The 19,833-nt window shown below is 35.5% G+C and overlaps 1 protein-coding gene across 1 annotated transcript; it reads right to left on the bottom strand.

Annotated features, from left to right (window-relative positions):
* Positions 1-9,099: 9,099 nt before the first annotated feature.
* On the bottom strand, positions 9,100-19,107 carry LOC107862158 (general transcription factor IIE subunit 1). The gene is made up of 10 exons (XM_016707634.2): positions 18,800-19,107; positions 18,575-18,697; positions 18,173-18,293; positions 17,674-17,802; positions 17,281-17,390; positions 17,008-17,191; positions 14,651-14,848; positions 13,853-14,080; positions 13,542-13,746; positions 9,100-9,513 (listed from the first exon to the last, which is right to left on the bottom strand). Exons 1-10 carry the CDS (start codon positions 18,820-18,822, stop codon positions 9,410-9,412), a joined length of 1,425 nt encoding a protein of 474 aa, XP_016563120.1. The 5' UTR covers positions 18,823-19,107; the 3' UTR covers positions 9,100-9,409.
* Positions 19,108-19,833: the final 726 nt, after the last annotated feature.

Below are 19,833 nucleotides of genomic sequence, written 5' to 3'. Positions count from 1 at the left end.
ATAATACTAAAAACATATTATTAATATCATTTGGCCAATTGGCCTACATATTAAAAACTAAATAAAAAACATAATCTCTCCCTAAATAAAATTCTTTAAAGACTACATTATGGATGCTATTATGTTATGGTATAAGAAGGGGATATTCTATTTATAAAATTCCAAAACCTTTCCTCCAAGAAAGAGGTTTGACAAATATGAAAAAGTTTTATATTTTTTTCCTCTCGAGAAAGTAAAAGTATTTATGGTTACTTTTATTTTCCTTACAAGAAAAAGTAAAACAGAATTTTGATAAGAAAATCAAGACAAAAAAACTAACAAAATGTGTACTCTCCTAATATAAAAGGAATGGACATTAATTTGAATGTTTCGAGCATCTGAAGAGGAAATTGAAATATTTCGTTGTGGAGATCTAAATAGTTGACTATAGATGCTTCAGAACTCAGAAGAGATAGCAGTAGTCCAAAATAGTATTAGAAGGAGGCGATTAATTAGACAGAATATAATGCAACTCAAATTTATAAAGATATGACCTTAAATAGGAGATTATGAAGAACATGAATTAGCGTAGAAAGTTAGTAGCTAATTGCTTCATACGGGCTAGTGTATATAATATTAACCTTATAATTTTCTTGTTCTTTTATGTAATCATCAACACCAAAAGAGTATAATTGCCTGTCCAATTATAATTGTATTATAGTTGAAAATCAATACATTATGGACCCACGCAAATTATAACATACTATATACTATTCTTGGATAAGATCCTCTCAAAATAGGATCTTCTCTAATGACAAACTTTTCTTTAAAAATAATAATAATAATTTATTTTTTTTCAATTTAACACACCTGAGTGGTCCTCCATAAACATTGAACAATGGAGGTACAATTTTAATTTAATGGTTTACAAACAAGTCAATGGAGTATATATCATTACCAAGAGGCTCTAGTGCTACCAAAAGTGTAAAATGTCATTTCCATATTTCCAAGTCAATGAGACATTTTTCACAACCACCATGTTGAATGTTGAAAACATGTACCATAGCCCACAATTTATTTTTTAAAGTTAGACAAGGTCACAATTTTAGCCCACTTACCCATTAACCACTTTACTCTTACACATCCCACATACATTATTCATCTTCATACAACCAGTCAACCACTACATTAGAATATGGTGTCTTTGATATGATACAAGTAATTTTGGAAATTTCTTTTTGGTTGGAAAAACGACCTATATTTGAAAAATATTTTTGGGTGTTCAGTTGGGGTGAAAAAAGAAATTTCTGAGCAAGTCAACCCGCAAGAATGGTTGAGTTGGTGTAGCAGAAGTATCTCATAAGCAAGACAAGGAATCAAATCCCATCGAACTCGTTGCACAGACCCTGCCTATAAAACAAAAAAAGTACTAAGTAAACCTGGTGGTGTTTCGATAAAATATTGAGTAATATAGATTGAAAATACATTTTTTTCAGTCATACCAAACACACCTCAATCTTTAAATATCTAAAAGGGTAAAATTAAATATATTGATAAATGGTGTTTGAACCATGACTAAAAGACAAAGTATGTAACTTTACGTACATACAAACCAAACCAATAAATCAAATGAGACCGTGTGACCTTGAGACCAGTTGCATGTTTCATGGATCATTTGGTGTATATTTGCAATCAAATACTATGCATGATCTCATCATAAACTAATCAAAAGAGTAGATGAATTAAAGGGGAAAAAAACATTTTTAAAAATAAATGAAAGCGAAAAGGAGGAGTACTCTAAGATTATTAATTTACAAAATCAAATTTAAAAAGTAACAAATGGAGTTAGAAGTGTCACAAAGTCAACCACATTTTCTAAGCATGTCTTTGGTTATATATATCTGTATTTATTAATTTCAAGGTTCCCATCAAATCCCTCAGCAGTTGAGTCAAGAATTTCACTAGCTGAATTCAAAATACGAAGTTTAAAAGTTTTTGCATTAAAATAATGCATAAATAACTTAAAGATGGTTCAGCGTCTATCATCGAATATAGACAAAAAAAAAAAAAATTAGAGTATATAAACAATACAATTTTTCATAAAAGAGGATCAGTGAAATCCATCAACTATACAAATAATATAATTTTTTGTGAAAGAAAATCAGATTAACTTCGCCAACTATACCCCACACAATAACAATAATAATAATAATAATAATATAATGACAGATTATACCAATTGTGGTGGCATCATTTCTGATCTCTTCTTCCCATGCCTACCCCCAACCCCAACCCCCCACCCACCATAAACCACCCCACCCTACATGCCGTGCCGTCACAAGTAGACTAGTTTTCTTTTTGCTGAATCTGATCATCCCCATGACAATAATATAATTATATCACTTTTCCATGATCCAACTTTTTACTATATATTTTAGTATAAAATGATTAGTGTTAACGATTTCAGAGCTTATAGAAGATGCAAAACAGCTAGCTTAGATTAGACTAGCATCCACATGAAAGTCTGGCTCTGTGAATATCAATGTTTAAGAAAACTATGAAATAAATCAATTAATTTTAAGATAAAATTAAACAGAAATATATGATCAGATGGCTCTGTGAATATTGAACTTTCCTCATATGATACAAAAATATCATCAACAGCTTACAAAATGTAATAATAATAACAATAATATGATATAGTGCTAAGTAATTAATAACTATGATCAATAGAACCTCAATGATGAAGCGGATTTGGTCCGGTTGGAACAAGGCGTTTCTCAACACCGTATATCGGGTCGATCTCCGTACTCTCAGGTGGCGGAGAGAGGTGTTTCCGGTGGTGGTGGCGTTTCATAAATGGCGTGAAGTCGAATTGGGAAGCAATCAACTCTCTCCTGTTGTCCAAATTCGCGCGATGATGGCGGAAGTTGTTGCTGTGATTATTAATGGAGATGAAGTTGCACCATGTATGGAAGAAGCATAATAAGATGAGAGCTATAGAAAGAATAATAGTGAATGGAGATTTGATGATAGTAACATTCTTTATAAGGGCTGCCATAATAGTAGTAGTAGTAATAATAGGGAATTAGAACTAATAAAAGAAGGAAGAGAAAAGTGATCAGGCATGGAGATCAAAAAAGCATAAGGCCGTATATAGTAGTAGTAGTATTAGTATGGGGGAATTTTAGAAATTGAAGATTGACAGATATGGGAGCAATGTTTTTGCTTCCATGAGACTCACCTATAATAACTAATACTAATAGGCTTCATCAAAAGCCAACATCTCTAGCTAATTTTGTTCTTAGCTTATAATAACTACACTTTTATTTAAGGATACAGAGGGAGAAATGAAGGTCCAAATAATGCGGAGGGGGAAGCAAAGTTTGTCGACATTTTATTTCCTTATTATTTTTTCTCCAATAAAAACTTGCTTTGCGTTCACGTTAGAGTACGTACGTGGCCATTAAAGTTCCCTTAGTCAAACCTTCTATTATATGGAGTACTTACATTTTAATTGAAAATGCATATGCCCCTCCCCACACATTAGACTTTGAAACAAGGAGATCAAAGATTCTTTAACCCACCAACGTGGGACTCCATCCCTCACATCAATAGTAGATATGTGGAACGTGGACAATATAAGATCGGGGCTCCAACATCGGAGATGATGAATTGAGTGAGTGACTCTGATGCCATGATTAAAAAAAAAAAAAAAAAAAAAATTGGACCTAACCCAACTCAAAAGTTAACTCTTGAAGGGCAGATTGCCCAAAACTATATAAAGAGATCAATGACCCTTTAACCCACCAATGCGAAACTCCAATAATTTTTTCCATGGGAAAGACAAAATTAAAAAAGGATTTAGCTTATATTATAGATAGATTCAAGAACCGAACCATGTAATTAATTTGAGCTTGAAATTTTACAACCTATTCGACTTATTGTGTTAAAAAATCATTCATTTATACTTATATATTTCGATAATTTATCAATACATATATAAAGCTTGAGCTAAATTTAATACTGGATCAGGTCATATCGATAAATGTATAATAACTCTAATGCTATATCAACCTTGCTAATAGTTACGTCATTTCTAATTCTCAAGTTACTTTTAACTCCTTTTCATAATCAAGTCAGCAACTATATCTAACTACGTTTTTTTGAAAAAAATATGATCTTGTAGGGAAATTCTTTTTTCATACTAACAATAAATGTAACATGAAGTCTTAGAAGTTAGAAGAATATCATGACTTTGTTATTTCAGTAAAATGATACTACAAATGTTAAGTAATGAAAGTGTACGTAACCTAAAGTGGCATGGTTCGAAATTACTATATCAAGAATAGCCATCAAGAAGCCCATTGCACATCATGATTTTTGATTTGCATGGTTTTTTTTCTTGTGAAAGATGAATACGTAGCAGACAATACAAGAAAGAGCCATTGAATAATTCCTTATTGAAGCTTACACAACGTTATATATAATTCAACTCACAATTTATTTAATGGCAGATCAATGGACTAAAGTTTCTAATATGTACAGGTTCAGAGGAGGATCGGATCACGAGAATTTATTACGGAATTTATTTAAGCTCATCATAAAATGAATTAATATTTAAGGAAATATTATTGGACTTCCTTTTCATTTTTGCTCTTTATTGTAATTGATATTTATTTATTTATTTATTTATTTATTGGAAGAAAGAAAAATCTAGTTGAAACTACTACTACTGATTTTTAGTCATTTTTCTACCGTCCAAATTGATATCATCTAATTTTCTTTTGTTCATGGTCATTAACAAGAAGAAGAAAAGACAAATTGATTTACTTGTGAAATTCGAGATTGGTTCATTTATTTTTAATGTTAATTTAGTGGAATTCATTTATTTTAAATATTCATGTGAAATTTCTTTTTACAGAGTCAACAAAAATCATTACAGAAAGGAAAATATTTTGGTCAAAGATATGCAAAAAAATTAACAATATCAACCTTATCAGTTACCATTAAAGAGAGGACATTCTCTGATAAAAAAAATTCAATTAGAAGTGAGGTCCATTGGATTCTCCTAACTTCTTAAAGAGGGAGGTCCAGGTCAATGAGCCTCACATTTCTATCATCTATGTTACTAATTACTCCGCTCACTTTTATTTATCGGTGATACTAAAAATATAATTTTATTTTTATCTCAACTTAATTGCTAGTTCTGCAAATCTTTTCCTATTATTGTTTCTTAATTAAGAAGCGGAAATAAATAAAAGTAAATGAATGGAGTAATTGTTACGTAAAGTGTCAAGTCTTATTTATTTATTTTTTAAAAGAAAAGAAAAGGAAGCTGAGCACTTTTCAAATTATTTTGTACTAATATAAATAGTTTATTAAATGGAATTTCTTAGTGCAAGATCCCTATTTATCTCCCCAAAAATTACTATATAGTCAAAGGTTAGGTATTTCAACTTTCATGCAGTACAATGAAAGGAAGTTAAATTCAATTTTTGGACTTTGGTGGGCGTGCTGTAGTCGAGTTATGTTAAAAGCACTTTTGATCCAGAAATACCTATATTTATTTGCATTTTATTAAATACTAGTATGTTTTATGGATTTTATAATTAAATCTTATTGAAATAAGACGAGAAAATAAAACATAGGAAAGAATAGAAAATTGGATTTTGCGCTTTTTCAGGTCCTCATAATGGCACGTCCCCAATTGATAATCAACTTACTCTTAATGATATGCTTAAAGATTTCAAATTTTAAACTCTTATAATTATAAAAATTTAAGACATATTTAAGATCATAAATATTTTTAAAAATTCTTTTCTTAAGCTACGTATTAGCTATTGAAACGTACCGGAATTCGCTTTTGAACACCTTCATAGTATTTACATGTTATCAATAATGATCATCGATAGTCTTGGTGAATTTTTACATTAATAATATAATTTATCTTGTTATAACAAGTTCTCACTTTATTTTTCGATTACCATATATGACTTGATATGAGGTGTTACTTTGCTTATGTAAGCCAATGTTAATTATTTCAACATAGTGTAATTTCTTATTCTTCGTTTTGTGGCTTGTTATTTTGCTATCATATTTCTTTTTCTTGCAACTCTGCTTCGAAAACAGTCCTAGTCTTAGGCTTCATAGGGACATATATATATACATATGTGTGTGTATTTTTCTGCAAAAACAGTATTAGGAGCAGGTGAAGACAAGAGACTTCAGCGGCTGAGCTTAGCTTTGTTGCCCCTTTTCTTTCGGAAGTGGCAAATGCCATTCAACTTTGAATTTTGAATGCTTTATTTATATACTGCAATAATGCAATAACTCTTGTCTGCTTTACCTTAATTTCATCGACCCATGTTACAATTTTTTCTCAAAAAAAACATCGATTACATTCTCCATAAACTTGGATTTATGTGGTTTAATTTCTTGCAACTTATACAACTACTAGTCATTTGAAACTACTAGGTGAAATTCGGACATTTCGGAGTTCTGTTTTTTTTATCGATCTTTTTCTCAGTAAAAACTCAGTCGCGTAAGCAAGATAATTGAGTGAAAATTCTCGGTCTATTGTCACAATTTTAAGTTGCATTATGCAATAAACTTAACATATGTATCTACTTAAATTAAAAGCGGTCTCAAATGATACCCTTACTACAAAGATATTAAGCTATTGTGTGAGTTTTCTGGTCCAATCCTCGATACTTAAATTTATCCTTCTCTTCCCAAAACCTTCTGAATATTGATGAATCAAGAAACAAACCTATGAACACTTCATTCATGACAGCAGCCGCGGAGCCTCTCTTGTCCAAGGGTGTCAATTATGCTGTGTAGATAGGTTATTATTAATTTCCTTTAGGTTATTATAACTTCCTTTTAGTTTCTTCACGTATTCACTTCTCTATATCTTGCCTCCCTTAATGAAAATTCTGACGCAACCATTACATGTCGTGTTTCTTAATGTTCCATTAATTAAATTCAGTACATTATTACAGGACCTTGACTTAAATTAACGTACTCTACTGATATTTTATCTTGTCATTACATCCTAAATACTTATTCAGATTGCTCAACTTCTAAGTTAGAATTGATTTGGTCTTTGATTGCATCAGAAATCTAAAAGAAATTGGTGTTTCCTAGTGACTTGCTGTTTGTTGCATTGAATGCATACAAGGGGAAACAGAATGTATTCATCCAAATTAATATTAATCACATCATTCTGAAAACAACGTCTACATTTGGAAGCTTCTGCATTAACACATAGTACAACTATATACAATCATCTATGTCTCGCCATAATTTGTTCATATTTTATGATTAACATTCGATATAATCAACACAGCCTGCACCAATGAAGTTTCATTATGCAATTTATATACAATGGATTTATAGTTTTTTTTTTTTTTTTGTAATTTTCCTCTAGTCCATTTGTGACAGTTCACAGATTCCTTCCCATTTTATACCTTCTCCAGTTCAAGACACCAAGCTTAGAGACAGCCACCTTACTAATAACTTTTGATTCCAATTTCAACCAACAAAATTCAAGAATGAAGCAACCAGCACCTCAGCCAAGTGATGGCATTAGAGCCAGAAGAAAACCATCATCAAGAGGGCATCCAAGATTCGTTGGCGTTCGACAAAGGCCATCAGGAAGATGGGTTGCAGAGATTAAAGATTCTTTACAAAAGGTGAGGTTATGGCTTGGGACTTTTGACACTGCTGAGGATGCTGCAAGGGCTTATGATCAAGCTGCTCGCACGCTTAGAGGGGCTAATGCCCGTACTAATTTTGAACTACCCGCGTCTGATCCTCACCAAGGTAGTAGTATTCTTGAAAATTCTGAGCCTTTTAACTTTGAAGAAGCCTGCAGAACAGATGAGCCTGAAAATGGACTTGTTGGTGCACTTAAAGCTAAACTCTTTAACAGCAAGAACTCAAGATCTTTCATTCAAGCTTATGCCTCTAACACCAATTGCCAATTAGTATCCAAAACTAAACCATCTGTTCCCATACTTGAAATCAAGAAAACAGCCTCACAAACAGGACAAGCTGAGAAATTACGTAAACGCGGTCATACTACACATGTAAATAGTATTGGACAAGGTAAGAACTATTCTGAAAACTTGTTCAGCGGCAATCACAACCTTGATTACATAAGCCTCATGAGGAACGATTGTCAGCCCGTGATCTCATCATCACAGTGTCAAAATAACCAGTGGGACAGAGGGACAAATTCAGCGATAATGTGGGTTAACGAGCAAGGACGATTGCCTTGGGAAGAACCACAGATGAGTCGAGGCCACAATGAGGTCTCATTTAGTACTACAAATAATTACACCAACACTGACATTTTTGGTGGTGGTAATAGTACTACTGCTTGTACATGGCCAGTTTCAGTTAGTGAACCAACGGTTAATTTGTCAACATTTGGGGAAGCTGATGTTTTAAATGGGCCAATGATGATGCCCCATATGAATGGATTAACACAAACAGCTTCAGTTCCAATTGAACAACAGTTGCTGCAGTTTGAAACTGGGCTATGGGGTGCTGGTGAAAATGCAACTTGGGATCCTTTCCTTTTATCGTCTGTGCTGGGATAATTTCAAGCACAGGCATAGTTATGTGATGAGGTTTAGGATTTAAGCTTTGATAGATATCAGAGTTAACCATAATTCTTTATTTTTTTTAAGGTTCTTTAGTGTCTCGTTTACCCTCTTTATTACACTACCTTATGAAAGTACTTAATAACAAAGGCGCACAGACTCTGCTATGGGAGACTTGTCTGTTTAATGCTTTCTTGCTGTATTTCTCTAGCCTCCAATCAAAACAACGACCCCATTTGCAAAATTGTTGAAAGAGAACACACTTTCACCTTCAATCAGTAGGTTGAGAGTTCAAGTCATGCTCGAGGTTAAGTGGGAAACAAGGTAGATACAGAGTTATGGGAGATTTTTTATGTACCTCAAAGTGAGTATTACATTGCTAACGCCAAAAAGTGTACGCAAAGTGAGAATTACATTGCTAACGCCTAAAAGTGTACGCAATAGCAGCCACAAATACAACATCTAATTTAACTTATACCTGATATTATATGGAATAACAATACAAAAGTTAAAACACCGAAAGACAAAAACATCCCTTCCATCTTTTCCTCAAATCCATCATCAACACACTTTAAATTCAATTAAGTTTAAAAAATAAACCCAGATTTTAAATTTTACCCTGCATATCCCATTTCAAGTGCAAAAAGAAAACGCACGATAAAAATAATGTGTTTTTAGTCCTTGTATTACAATTCCTACATAGTTTCTTTTAACCAAACGATCCCCATGTCCGGATGACAATGATCCTCTCTTCATTGAACTACCCTGAGTCTGCATATTTTTTATTTTTTTTTGCGGCTAAAAAATTAATATGACCGTCAACCTTCTTCCCAGTCTATGTCATCTTCTTCGTCGTTCTCGTCTTCTGAAGCATTTGCTTGAACATTCAAGTCTACCTTGAGAGCTCCAGTTGTATTACTACCTGAAACATACCCAATGTTAACCTGAAAGTTGAACTTCGAAACTAAACAAATAAACACGACCTATGAATTGAAAGCGAAAATGAAGAGGCAGGACTCGAGAGAGAAAGGAAAGGAGAATCAGAAACTAAGGAAATTGGGAGAGCACAAAATTTGACAGCAATCATCACATGTAGAACTCTATACAAGCAGGCAGAACAAAACTATAACATCATAACTAAAAGAAGTTCGAAAATCATCTCTAACTGGTCGCAAAGTTCCACCTATGCACCTGCACTTCGTGGGAAAATCATTACACCTAATCCTTGTCCAAAGTGTATCTACTGTCACACTTAATAGTCTCAGACTACTACTTCCTAGGAAGTGCATGACACGTGCCACTCATAGCGCTACATAAAGAACACTTGAAAAACACCAGACCACCCATTGTCACTCCCTCACGCTTGACCCCAGCGAAAATTTCATATGGAAAGAGAAGGAATTCCAAGTTTCTGCTTTTAGTTACTCCACTTGATGATTGTTATCTCATAGCACTACACGTGTCATAACATAGACCTGAAAAACACCAGAAAAGCACCAGACAACCCACTATCACTCCCTCACGCATGACCCCACTAAAATTTCATATGGAAAGAGAACGAATTTCAAGTTTCTGCTTTTAGTTACTCTAATTTGATGATTGGTATTCTATCATCAAATTTGATGAACCACACAAGGACATAACATGGTTAGAACAAGAAACGAACACAACATTAGCCAGCTAAGTTGCTCGGACTCTCCAAAAATGTTGCCGCACCCGTGTCAGATTGATACGAGTCAAATGGCCATTATAGCCTTCGATGACATCATGCGAGGCCAACTCATGAAGAATCCGATGGTGGTCACATTGAGGGGAAGAGAGCATGCATGGAGAGCCATTTTGAGCATTCCATAAGGCAAAGCCGTGTGTGGAAAGTGGCTTGGGGGCTGCTTGAAGAGCCACAGCCTTGGAGCATTGAAGAGCACCTTCATTAAAGGTGTTTTAGGGATTTCACATGTCAAAATTACACTCCATGGCCGCCCCACCCTCATTAAGGGCATTTTGGACACTTAATGTTGTAATAGGTTATAAATAGGTTATAAATAGGCTCCTTTAGTCTTATTATCATTATTAGTTTATGAATGATGAATATTTGAAACATTGAAAGTTCTCTCTTTGAGAGTGTAACACCTTAGTAGTAGGGCTTGAAAAAGCCACAAAACCGAAATGAAGGCTAATTCAAGTGTGGAATCACTTGAGTTGCAACTTGGCTTGAAACGTTGGTGCTAGAGGAGGTAACATCCCTCTCGTGTCTACGTAGGAGTTAGGTGATTGTCGTGTGTAGGTGTTAAGGGCCCTTAGATTTGATATATCTTAGGGTTCTTAGGATTTATACCGTCATTTGTCTATCTATCTATCCTTTTAATATATTGTAAATCGTGTGTTTGTGCTTGTCTTTTTGTTTCCGTTTTTAGTGTTGTTTGGTCATCTCGTGAGTGGACTGTTTTGTGTCGTGTTGTGGGCTGTTTTGTGCCATCTGTTGGTTGATTTTGTATCACGAATCCTCCAAAATTGACTACTTTTGAAGGATCCGACACGCACCCATGACATTTTTGAAGAGTCCGGGCAACATAGTTTTGCCAGACAGACACTCTCCCTCATGGAGTGGGACTACGGAAGGGTACTAAGAAGTTGTGGGACACCTTTGATCGGCATGCTCACTTTGAAGTGGGTAATGGTTCATTGACAGATAAATGGATTGGAAAATACCATTCTTCAGGAAGATTTCCAGGATTTGTTCAGAATAGACTAACTTTGTTATTGTTGCAAATAGAGAAGGGGCCAACTGGGACCTGACATTCAGAAGAAATATGTGTGATCAGGGTGTGAATAATATGCTAGAGCTTGCAAGACTCCAGCATTGTCACATAAAACCACAGGCGGCTGACAAGCCTAAACGGGGATACGACAAAGAAGGAATCTACTAAGTTGCACGGACTCTTCATTTTCGATACAGCACCCGTGTAGGATTCTTCAAAAATACACTACTTCTAGCGAATCCAACTTGCACCCGCTGACATTTTTGACGAGTCCAACCAACATAGGGAATCTATACAGTTAAGGGCACCATCAGCTATGCTCTAGAAACCTCAAAGATAACTGGCCATGGAAGCTCCTTTGGAGGACCAAGCTGCCTCTTAAGGTAGTACGCTTTACTTGGACAGCTCTATAAGAGACAGGAGTCTCTTACTCGAGACAACCTGAGTAAAAGGAAAATCCAATTCCTAAACAGATGCTATATGTGCAAAAAGAGGTGGAACCAGAAATCTCCTACAAAGTGAAGTGGACTCAGAAATATGGAACATGTTTTTTGTCTCTTCGATCTTAAATGGACCACACCCCTCTCAGCTACGGATGCTTAGGAGAGTTGACAAAGCCATCAAGAAGATCTGGATCATGATCTCTTGCTTGTATTTTTTGTGTCTCTGGTTAGAAAGGAATAGGAGATGTTTTGATGGGTCAACTTGTTTACGTACTTTCAAAGTAAGGTCTATTGTCAAAATTTGTTTAGTTCGTGCTGTTGATGCAGAACAATTTCAGGACTTTATTAGCTCAGTCGTTGTTCTAGCTTAGATAGTTTGTACAGTCAGCCGAAATCTTTTGTAAGCTCCAATGCCACATCTTGTAATTTTTTGCATCTTCTTGATGCCTTTATTAATACCACTTCACATTTTAAAAAAAAAAAAGGAACACATGTCTATCGTTTGCTTGTAGTTGGTAAAGGAGGAAACCTATCTCCCTTGACCTAAAACATATCTTCTTACATTAATTACTGGAACAGATAAACAAAAGTAGTTGATCAGTTTACAGGCCCAATTTCTATAAACTCCGCAGAACTTTCATGCCGTTTGCAATCGACTTCTGTTATTGAGTAACTAGACTTCCAAAGACCACTATATTCTAGAAAGTCGAGGCTTGAGTAACTCTGGAACCTAGAGCGTCCTAAAACAGAATTATCCATCTCTCCTCTCTTGTATAGATTCCCGCATGGCTAATGTCATTCACCCTTTGAAAGTTTTGACCCTGCATTTCAGTCTCAGCTTTCATAGACTAGATGTTTTCATTCGAACAGGACAGAGAATTACGTATGTGATCACTTTCTTGGCATCTCTATGATAATGAGTGTATAACTATATTGTTCAGAGCTATAGGCGTGGCGCATATGTGGCTAAGCCCTTTCAGATTAATTTGTGGAAGACAATAAGAGTTGTTAGCATACTTCGATAAGTTACAGTTTCTTTAATTTTATTAATGTTCTTTTAGTTTTAAAGATACTTTGATAACCAAAAAATTTTCTTGTGTTCGCTGACCCAACCTCAGTGGGCCCATAGATTCAAAACTGGGGGGAATATAGGCCAACACCTATACTGCGCTTCTCTTAAATATCACACTTTGTGTTAGTGGCAGAATTCGAACTCATGACGTACCCCCAATCCAAACATCCTGGTTGCACCCTTACCATTGAACCAAAGCCCTGGGGACTATTTTCTGAATGTTTTGAGTGATAGTTCTTCCGAATAATATTTAACAATTAGGAGAAGTGTTGTCCTCGATGTAAAAGTAAACTTAGTGGAGGAAACTTCGGAATTCATGGGAAACCAAAAATAAAAGGCCAACACTACAAGAAGCTAAACCCCACAGGATTCTGATGCACAAAGTATATCATTTTAATTCATTTGTTCCATTTGAGGTCTCTCTCCATTTTATGAAGACTCAAAGAAAGGATTGCACAATATAGTCTTTTTTACAGTAGCACAATGAATGGCGCACAGCAAATCAGCGCCCAGTACACCAGCAACTCCCATAAATGGATAAGGTAAGGAGCTGAACCTCATAATGTAGCAAGCAAATGAATTCAATTATTAGCACCTCCATTACCAACTTCTTTGAACAGTCCTCCTACCCTCAACTACTTAAGAGATTGAAGTATATAAACAATACAAAAATTACCTGCAGATGGGGCAGGGGCCTCCTCCCATTCGATATCCTCTCCTTCATCCTCCTCTTCGCGTTTGGATTTCATGCCAATTTGGCGCTCAGATGAGGTGTTAGAAACTCCATCTGTTGTTGATGTTCCCGGTAACATTTTGGCAGCTTCTTCTTGCTCTCTTTGCCGCTTGAATATAGCCTCGTAATATGCCTTAACATATTCATCCTACCAAAAAAAAAAAGGAAAACATTAAAGCATCAATATATAGTAACCATGCAAAAGAGAAGGGCAGGAAGAAGCAATGAACCACACAAAAGGCAATGAGCTTAACCTGTATATTTTTCACATCCTCAGTTTCTATGGACTTCTTGTCGTCAGATGATCCTGCTGCAGCAGAAGTACCCTCCATATTTGACTCTTGCTTGACCTCTCCACGCTGCTCCATTGTAAGATTCATTCCCTCCTTTATCATCCATGGAGGCAAAACTTTCATTGGTGTAGCTGAAACCTCAGATTTGATATCTCCTTTTTCTTCAAGACCAGAGAAAGCAACTTCAACCTGCAATCAACAGCAACAGGTGGTTTAAATTCATACACACCATAGTTTCAGGGTGTATTTCACTCAACCAACATCCTACATAACTTGCACAGTATTTTCTCCATCAAATTCACAAGGAAATACTGATATTTTATTGAAAGCATTCAGAGCAATTGCTACATACTGTATCATTGAGGCAAAAAAGTTGCTATAGGATAAACTCAAAAACAGAGACTCAGGTTATTTGTGAGAAAAGAAACAGAAGTTTATATATAGTATAAACAAACAACCAAGATGTTCATAGGCACACTAAGGAGGGGGTTAAAATAGCTATTTTCAAGATTTGATCAGAAGACTACCTAATACGGAGCAAAAGCTTAGCTGGGCGACCTCACTGTATGGCTAGTGCATTAAAATCCAGTTCAGATTTGGAGTTTTTGGAAAAATTCACGTGCGTGCAGAAGTCATAACTATGATGCATGAGCATGAATATACACCAAAATCATCGCACTGCATTTCCAAGAAGCATTAGAAGCAACTAGAAACAACACATAATGATGAGCTTTAAAGTTAAGCCTCTAAAAACAATACCTTTGTCTCCCCGACAAACGGCATAGGTGTTCCACCAAACCCAAGCCCTTGTCCTGACTTTGAGTCGTTTGCATTATCTCCATGTGCACCTCGGGCAACAGCGTTGGCATGCACTTCCCATGCTTGAAGGCTTCCAAACTCGGGAGCAGGTAAATCTTTTACTCTGGCAAGTTGATCCATCAATGGTTTGAGTTGTGCCTACAGATCTTTTAGTTATCAGTAACCAACCACGTGTACAGGAAAGAGATAGTAAAAACAAGTCAAACTGCTCAGTGATCCAGGGACCACTATTAGAGAAAAAGGAAAGGAGGATGCAGCTCTTAATAATTCAACAATTGTTATAAAGATCAAAACAACGAGGGGCTATAGTTCATCCAAAAGGAAAATAATTAATCTAAGAAAAGTAATAATACTAAAATGAAGGCGAATAGGATTGTCCCATAGTTTACGGATTGAGGAGTGGTTGATTGATTCATAGTAGAAAATCTCTTTTCATGCGATAAATGATGAAAATGAAGCCAAACAGGATGGCAAGACCCGATCTCTCCTTAAGAAACTCATGTAAATGAAGCCAAACAATATCAAACTGGGCGAAAAAACCCAGTCTCTCCTTACAAAATTCAGCCAAAACAAGTTGTAGAAATTCTTTCAAAGCTACCAGAAAAATCATGTTCTATTGAAACTGAATGATGCAATCGAATTCCTTCAGGCTAAAAGAAAAATTGTAGAGGAGCTTGCAAATTGGCAGAGAGAGAGACTCCTCCACTTCAAACAAAATGAAAACAGAACTTCAACATCCTCTTTTATCAAGTAATCAGATTATATACTTTTTGATCAAGTAAAGTAATCAGATTATATACTTAGAAAAGGGCAGAAAACACCCTTCTCTCCTTTAGAATTAAGAAGTATGATCATATTAAAATTTAGGCATGAAGGTTACCTGAAATCCAAGGCAACTACGGGTGTTGGTCAAGTCAATCTTACAACACCCAATCTTCTATGCTTCTAGGGATCTCATCGGTGCACCTAAAGAGATAAGGGGTAGAAGCTATTCCTCAATTCTACAAAATCATCCTCTAATTCATCAGAAGTTCTCCTATCTCTCTCTCTTCATACGGTTCAGTTGAACATTACTTCTTTCAACGAAACTCCTATGAACATCCTTAAACAACCAACGGATAGATTATGCAGCACTCCACTAATTCATTAAAGAAAAACGGCAAATTAAGTTTCATTGGCTCTCTAGTTCTCTTCATTATTGCGGGCTAGATGGCAAAGCACGCTTCCCTCCCGTGAATACACCACGTAGTTATCCAAGCGAAACTACAGCAGCTGTGCTGACATTTGGGAGTGTATTAAGTAAATTAAACATAGCTGGAATCTTTTTATTCTCTTACTATCTTTCTGGTTCCACAAATCTTTCATCAAGCCTACACAACAATATGGTGCTTTACAAGTTGACTCAGTTTTCTGCACAAATAGGTATCTCATAGGAGCACCACGGCTTTAAGAAAGAAAAACGTTTGACAGATGCCAACCGTACACTAAAAATGTTTTGGTAAAGCAAAAGTACATTTCAAACATGCCATGACACTAGGCATGTTATTAACAAACTATAAAAGAACTGACATGCAGTAGAATTGGAAGTTTTAAGTTAAAGAGTTTCCAAATATGGAAAACTGCCATGTTATTAACAAACTAAAAATAAAACAAATACCAGATAACAATGCTTTGATCAGCGTGTGTGTACAGACGAAATAACAGAGTTTGGGTTTGTTATTCAGCTCACCTGATAAATGTCAAAGAAATGCTTTAAAATCCAGGGGGTCACAGGACCCCCAAGAAGTATGAGTATGTTACTGCAAATCTAGCCATAGTATAGGTGTCATTTTAGCCATTTTCGCTATATGGATTATGCTAAAACAGTTCACTGACTTCTTCTTCTTTTTTTGTGTGTGTAGTTACCCAAGGACTTGAAGCAATAAAACGCTTTAAAAACCACTGCATTATAGATTTCATCGTAGCTGCGGGCCCGCTCTTGCTTTATTTACCATATCGGAAACAGCCTTGCTACCTCTCCGGAGGTAGTGATATAAACTGCGTACATTTTACCCTCCCCAGACCCCACTGTGTGGGAATACACTGGGTTTGTTGTTGTTGTTGTTGAACACAAAAACAACCCCCCCCCCCCCCGCACACACACCCCACCCCACCCAATAGCCACCAGTATTACATGACCAAATGAGTGAATGTAATTGAAAACACAATATATTGTGCAAAGCACCTTATATATCAACCTCCAACAAGAAATAACAAAAATAGAACACCCTAAAACATAACACAGAAAAAAGACAAACCTCCACCCTATGAAGCATGTCTTCCAACTTTTCACGACGCCGTCTCCTATCATTGTCATCCCCGTCTGCATTGCCTTGAGAAGCTAGCTTGTCGCTCTCTGCCACTAGTTCCCCATTGCAACTTTCGCAATGGAAGTACTCATCCTCCGGAGAGATCAGCCGCAATGCATCCAATGCAGTATATCTGAATTCGCATATTTAAGGGAAATCCTGAGTTTGTCATGCGACGCATACCTATCAAAAAGCCACAACTCAGCAGATTGAAGATAGAACCTTTTCCCACAGTTGGGACATATATATTCCTGCACTGTGTTTTTGTTATCCAGCTCATCTCTTAACTTTTTCTTCATTCGGTGCAATCTGTACCTCACGACATCATATATCTGCAGAATTTGAAATGCCCCTCGAATCTTTAACTTTCATGGAAGTACCAATATAGTTAAATATCAATGACATCCAAGATGCATCAGAAGTTATTCCTATTCAACAATCATGCTTGTACTAGTACCATAATAAGCAAAAGTGTAGTTACTATAGATTACTTAGTCTCTCGTGTCTCTTGGTCGTTTGTCTATCAGTCAAGACTGGAAATACTATGACTAGAAGTATCAGAATACTTCATTAATTCTACACGAAGTAGGTAAATCAGAGATTTGGAATGGGAACCTGTGCATAGTCCAGGCAGCAATAAGAATGAGTATGCATCTTTATTTTGTCATCTCCTTCTTTCCCATTCTGCATTCCATCAACAGTAGCAGCAACTGCAGCATTGTACACTTTTGCACCCTTTGCTCCCTGTAATAGAAGATTGTTAAAGAACGAATGAAAGATTATTTTGCACAGAAATTGCAGGATAAATCTGATGCTAGTAGTCCGTAATAATAACAGCCGAATATGCAATAGAATCACCCACTTCTCACCAATCAACCTTTGGCAGAGGAGGAGGGTATGTAAAAGGGATCCAATTGCTAAGTTAAGGAAACAAACAGTGTTGCTTCAGACATATCACTGTTGAAACTAAGCCATGAAGAAAACTTAAAGTTAGCAGAAGGGCTAAATCTTCCAACAATTAAATCATAGGTAAAGGGAAAATGGCAGTGGGAGTTTGTGTCTAGGGGAGTAAAATACAAATCATCTTTATGGTAATAGAGCATTAAACACCAACCTCTTTCCTATGGTCCCGTGTGATGAGTTTTTCTTCTTCAAAGAACCGCAAGGTACGGCGTAGTTGCTTCGTGTGCAACTTCAAGTCCTTCGCCAAATCTTCTTCCCTCACCCATTGCCGCCTGAAATTGATGATTTTTACTACACGCATTAAATTTTCTAGGTTGAAAGCCATGAGGTATGAGATTCAAATTCAAACAGAGGAAAAAAAAAAACACAAGGCAATTTCTTCCTATCTAGCCTGCCATTAGTGAACAGAGTTGCCTGTACCACTTCTTGCTAGCCCAGACATAACGATCATCATATTAAAAAGTCATGGTATTTCCGCTTAAACAAAAATGATAATCTTCCTATGATAGGCCAAATCACACCGAAATTTCAATCAAAACAGTAAGATGAAAACCTTGTGAGTGCATCTAGAATCACAACTGCAATTCCTCGATTGTCACTTCTACCAGACTTAGGCTGATTATCGCCTTTAGTCGTAATGTCATCATAGAAAGCTCTTGCCGCAAGTTTCACCAACCTATCCAAATAACATGAAGTCGAAAACATCAAGTCACAATTAACCTGCGTAACTAAAGTTTAAAACGAGGATCAACAACTGATTTATAATGAGAAATTTTACCTATTGAATGGCTCAATACTCATCTGGGTGAATCAAAATCGGAAAGTTCATACAGTGAGGAGTGAAAAATTGATCCTGAAAACCCTAGATTGTCGTCGAGATTTCCTGTTACTGTTTTTGAAAATTAGTGCGGAGGAGAACGGCGGAGGAGAGAAAGGGGATGGAGGGAATGCTGCTAAGTCCCCTATTGGGGATTTGGGTGTAGTATTTAAAAGAATCGAAGCCCCAATTATTTGCCTGTATATCTCCGCGTTGCCGAATTTTCACTTCCCAAGTACAATTGATAATGTGACCGAGTAAAAAAATAAAGGAAGAAAGTACTCCTAAATATGTACTAGAGTGCTTATTAATTTAGCGAAACGTGATAGTAATTAAAAATGAATGAAAAATTAAATATAAAAGAAAACATGATTTATTTAAAAATCAAATATTATAAATATTGAATAAGTTAATTTGTGGTGATTTTATTTGGTAGAATTTTTAAATTTGCTTATTTATAAAAAAAAATTAAATTGTATATATTGGGATAAGATTTTTCGCATTATTGAGTTGTATATAGATAATGCATATCACAAAGTTTTGAAGGAGACTTTAATGAGATTCAGGTGCTAGAGATGTATACATAGAACACATTAGGGCGATTAAGGATATGTATTATGGAGTTAAGATTTCGATTAAGGATAGTGAGGGAGACTGTTTGGTATGAAGGAAAACATTTTCTGAAAAATATTTTTCAATTTTCTCATGTTTGGTTGACTTAAAGGATTTAAAAAATATTTTTCAAATCAATTTATTTTCCTCAAATTTAAGAAAAATGACTTTCCTTCGAAAAGTTAGGAAAACATTTTCCAAAACTTTTTTCAAACTCAATCTTAAGTCAAAATATTCATACTACTCTCAAAATCATATATTCCTACTCCGACCCTCAATCTCAAATTCGGAACCATTTTATGTCACCAAACTATGTCATATATTTAAAAAAGTACCAAATTATGCTTAACTCACAAAAATTGTGAGTTATGCACAAATAATTT

Source organism: Capsicum annuum, chromosome 3 (genome assembly GCF_002878395.1).
Source record: "Capsicum annuum cultivar UCD-10X-F1 chromosome 3, UCD10Xv1.1, whole genome shotgun sequence".
Classification (NCBI taxonomy): domain Eukaryota; kingdom Viridiplantae; phylum Streptophyta; class Magnoliopsida; order Solanales; family Solanaceae; genus Capsicum; species Capsicum annuum.
Note: the sequence above shows the minus strand (reverse complement) of the source record. Positions and strands in the feature narration are given on the sequence as shown.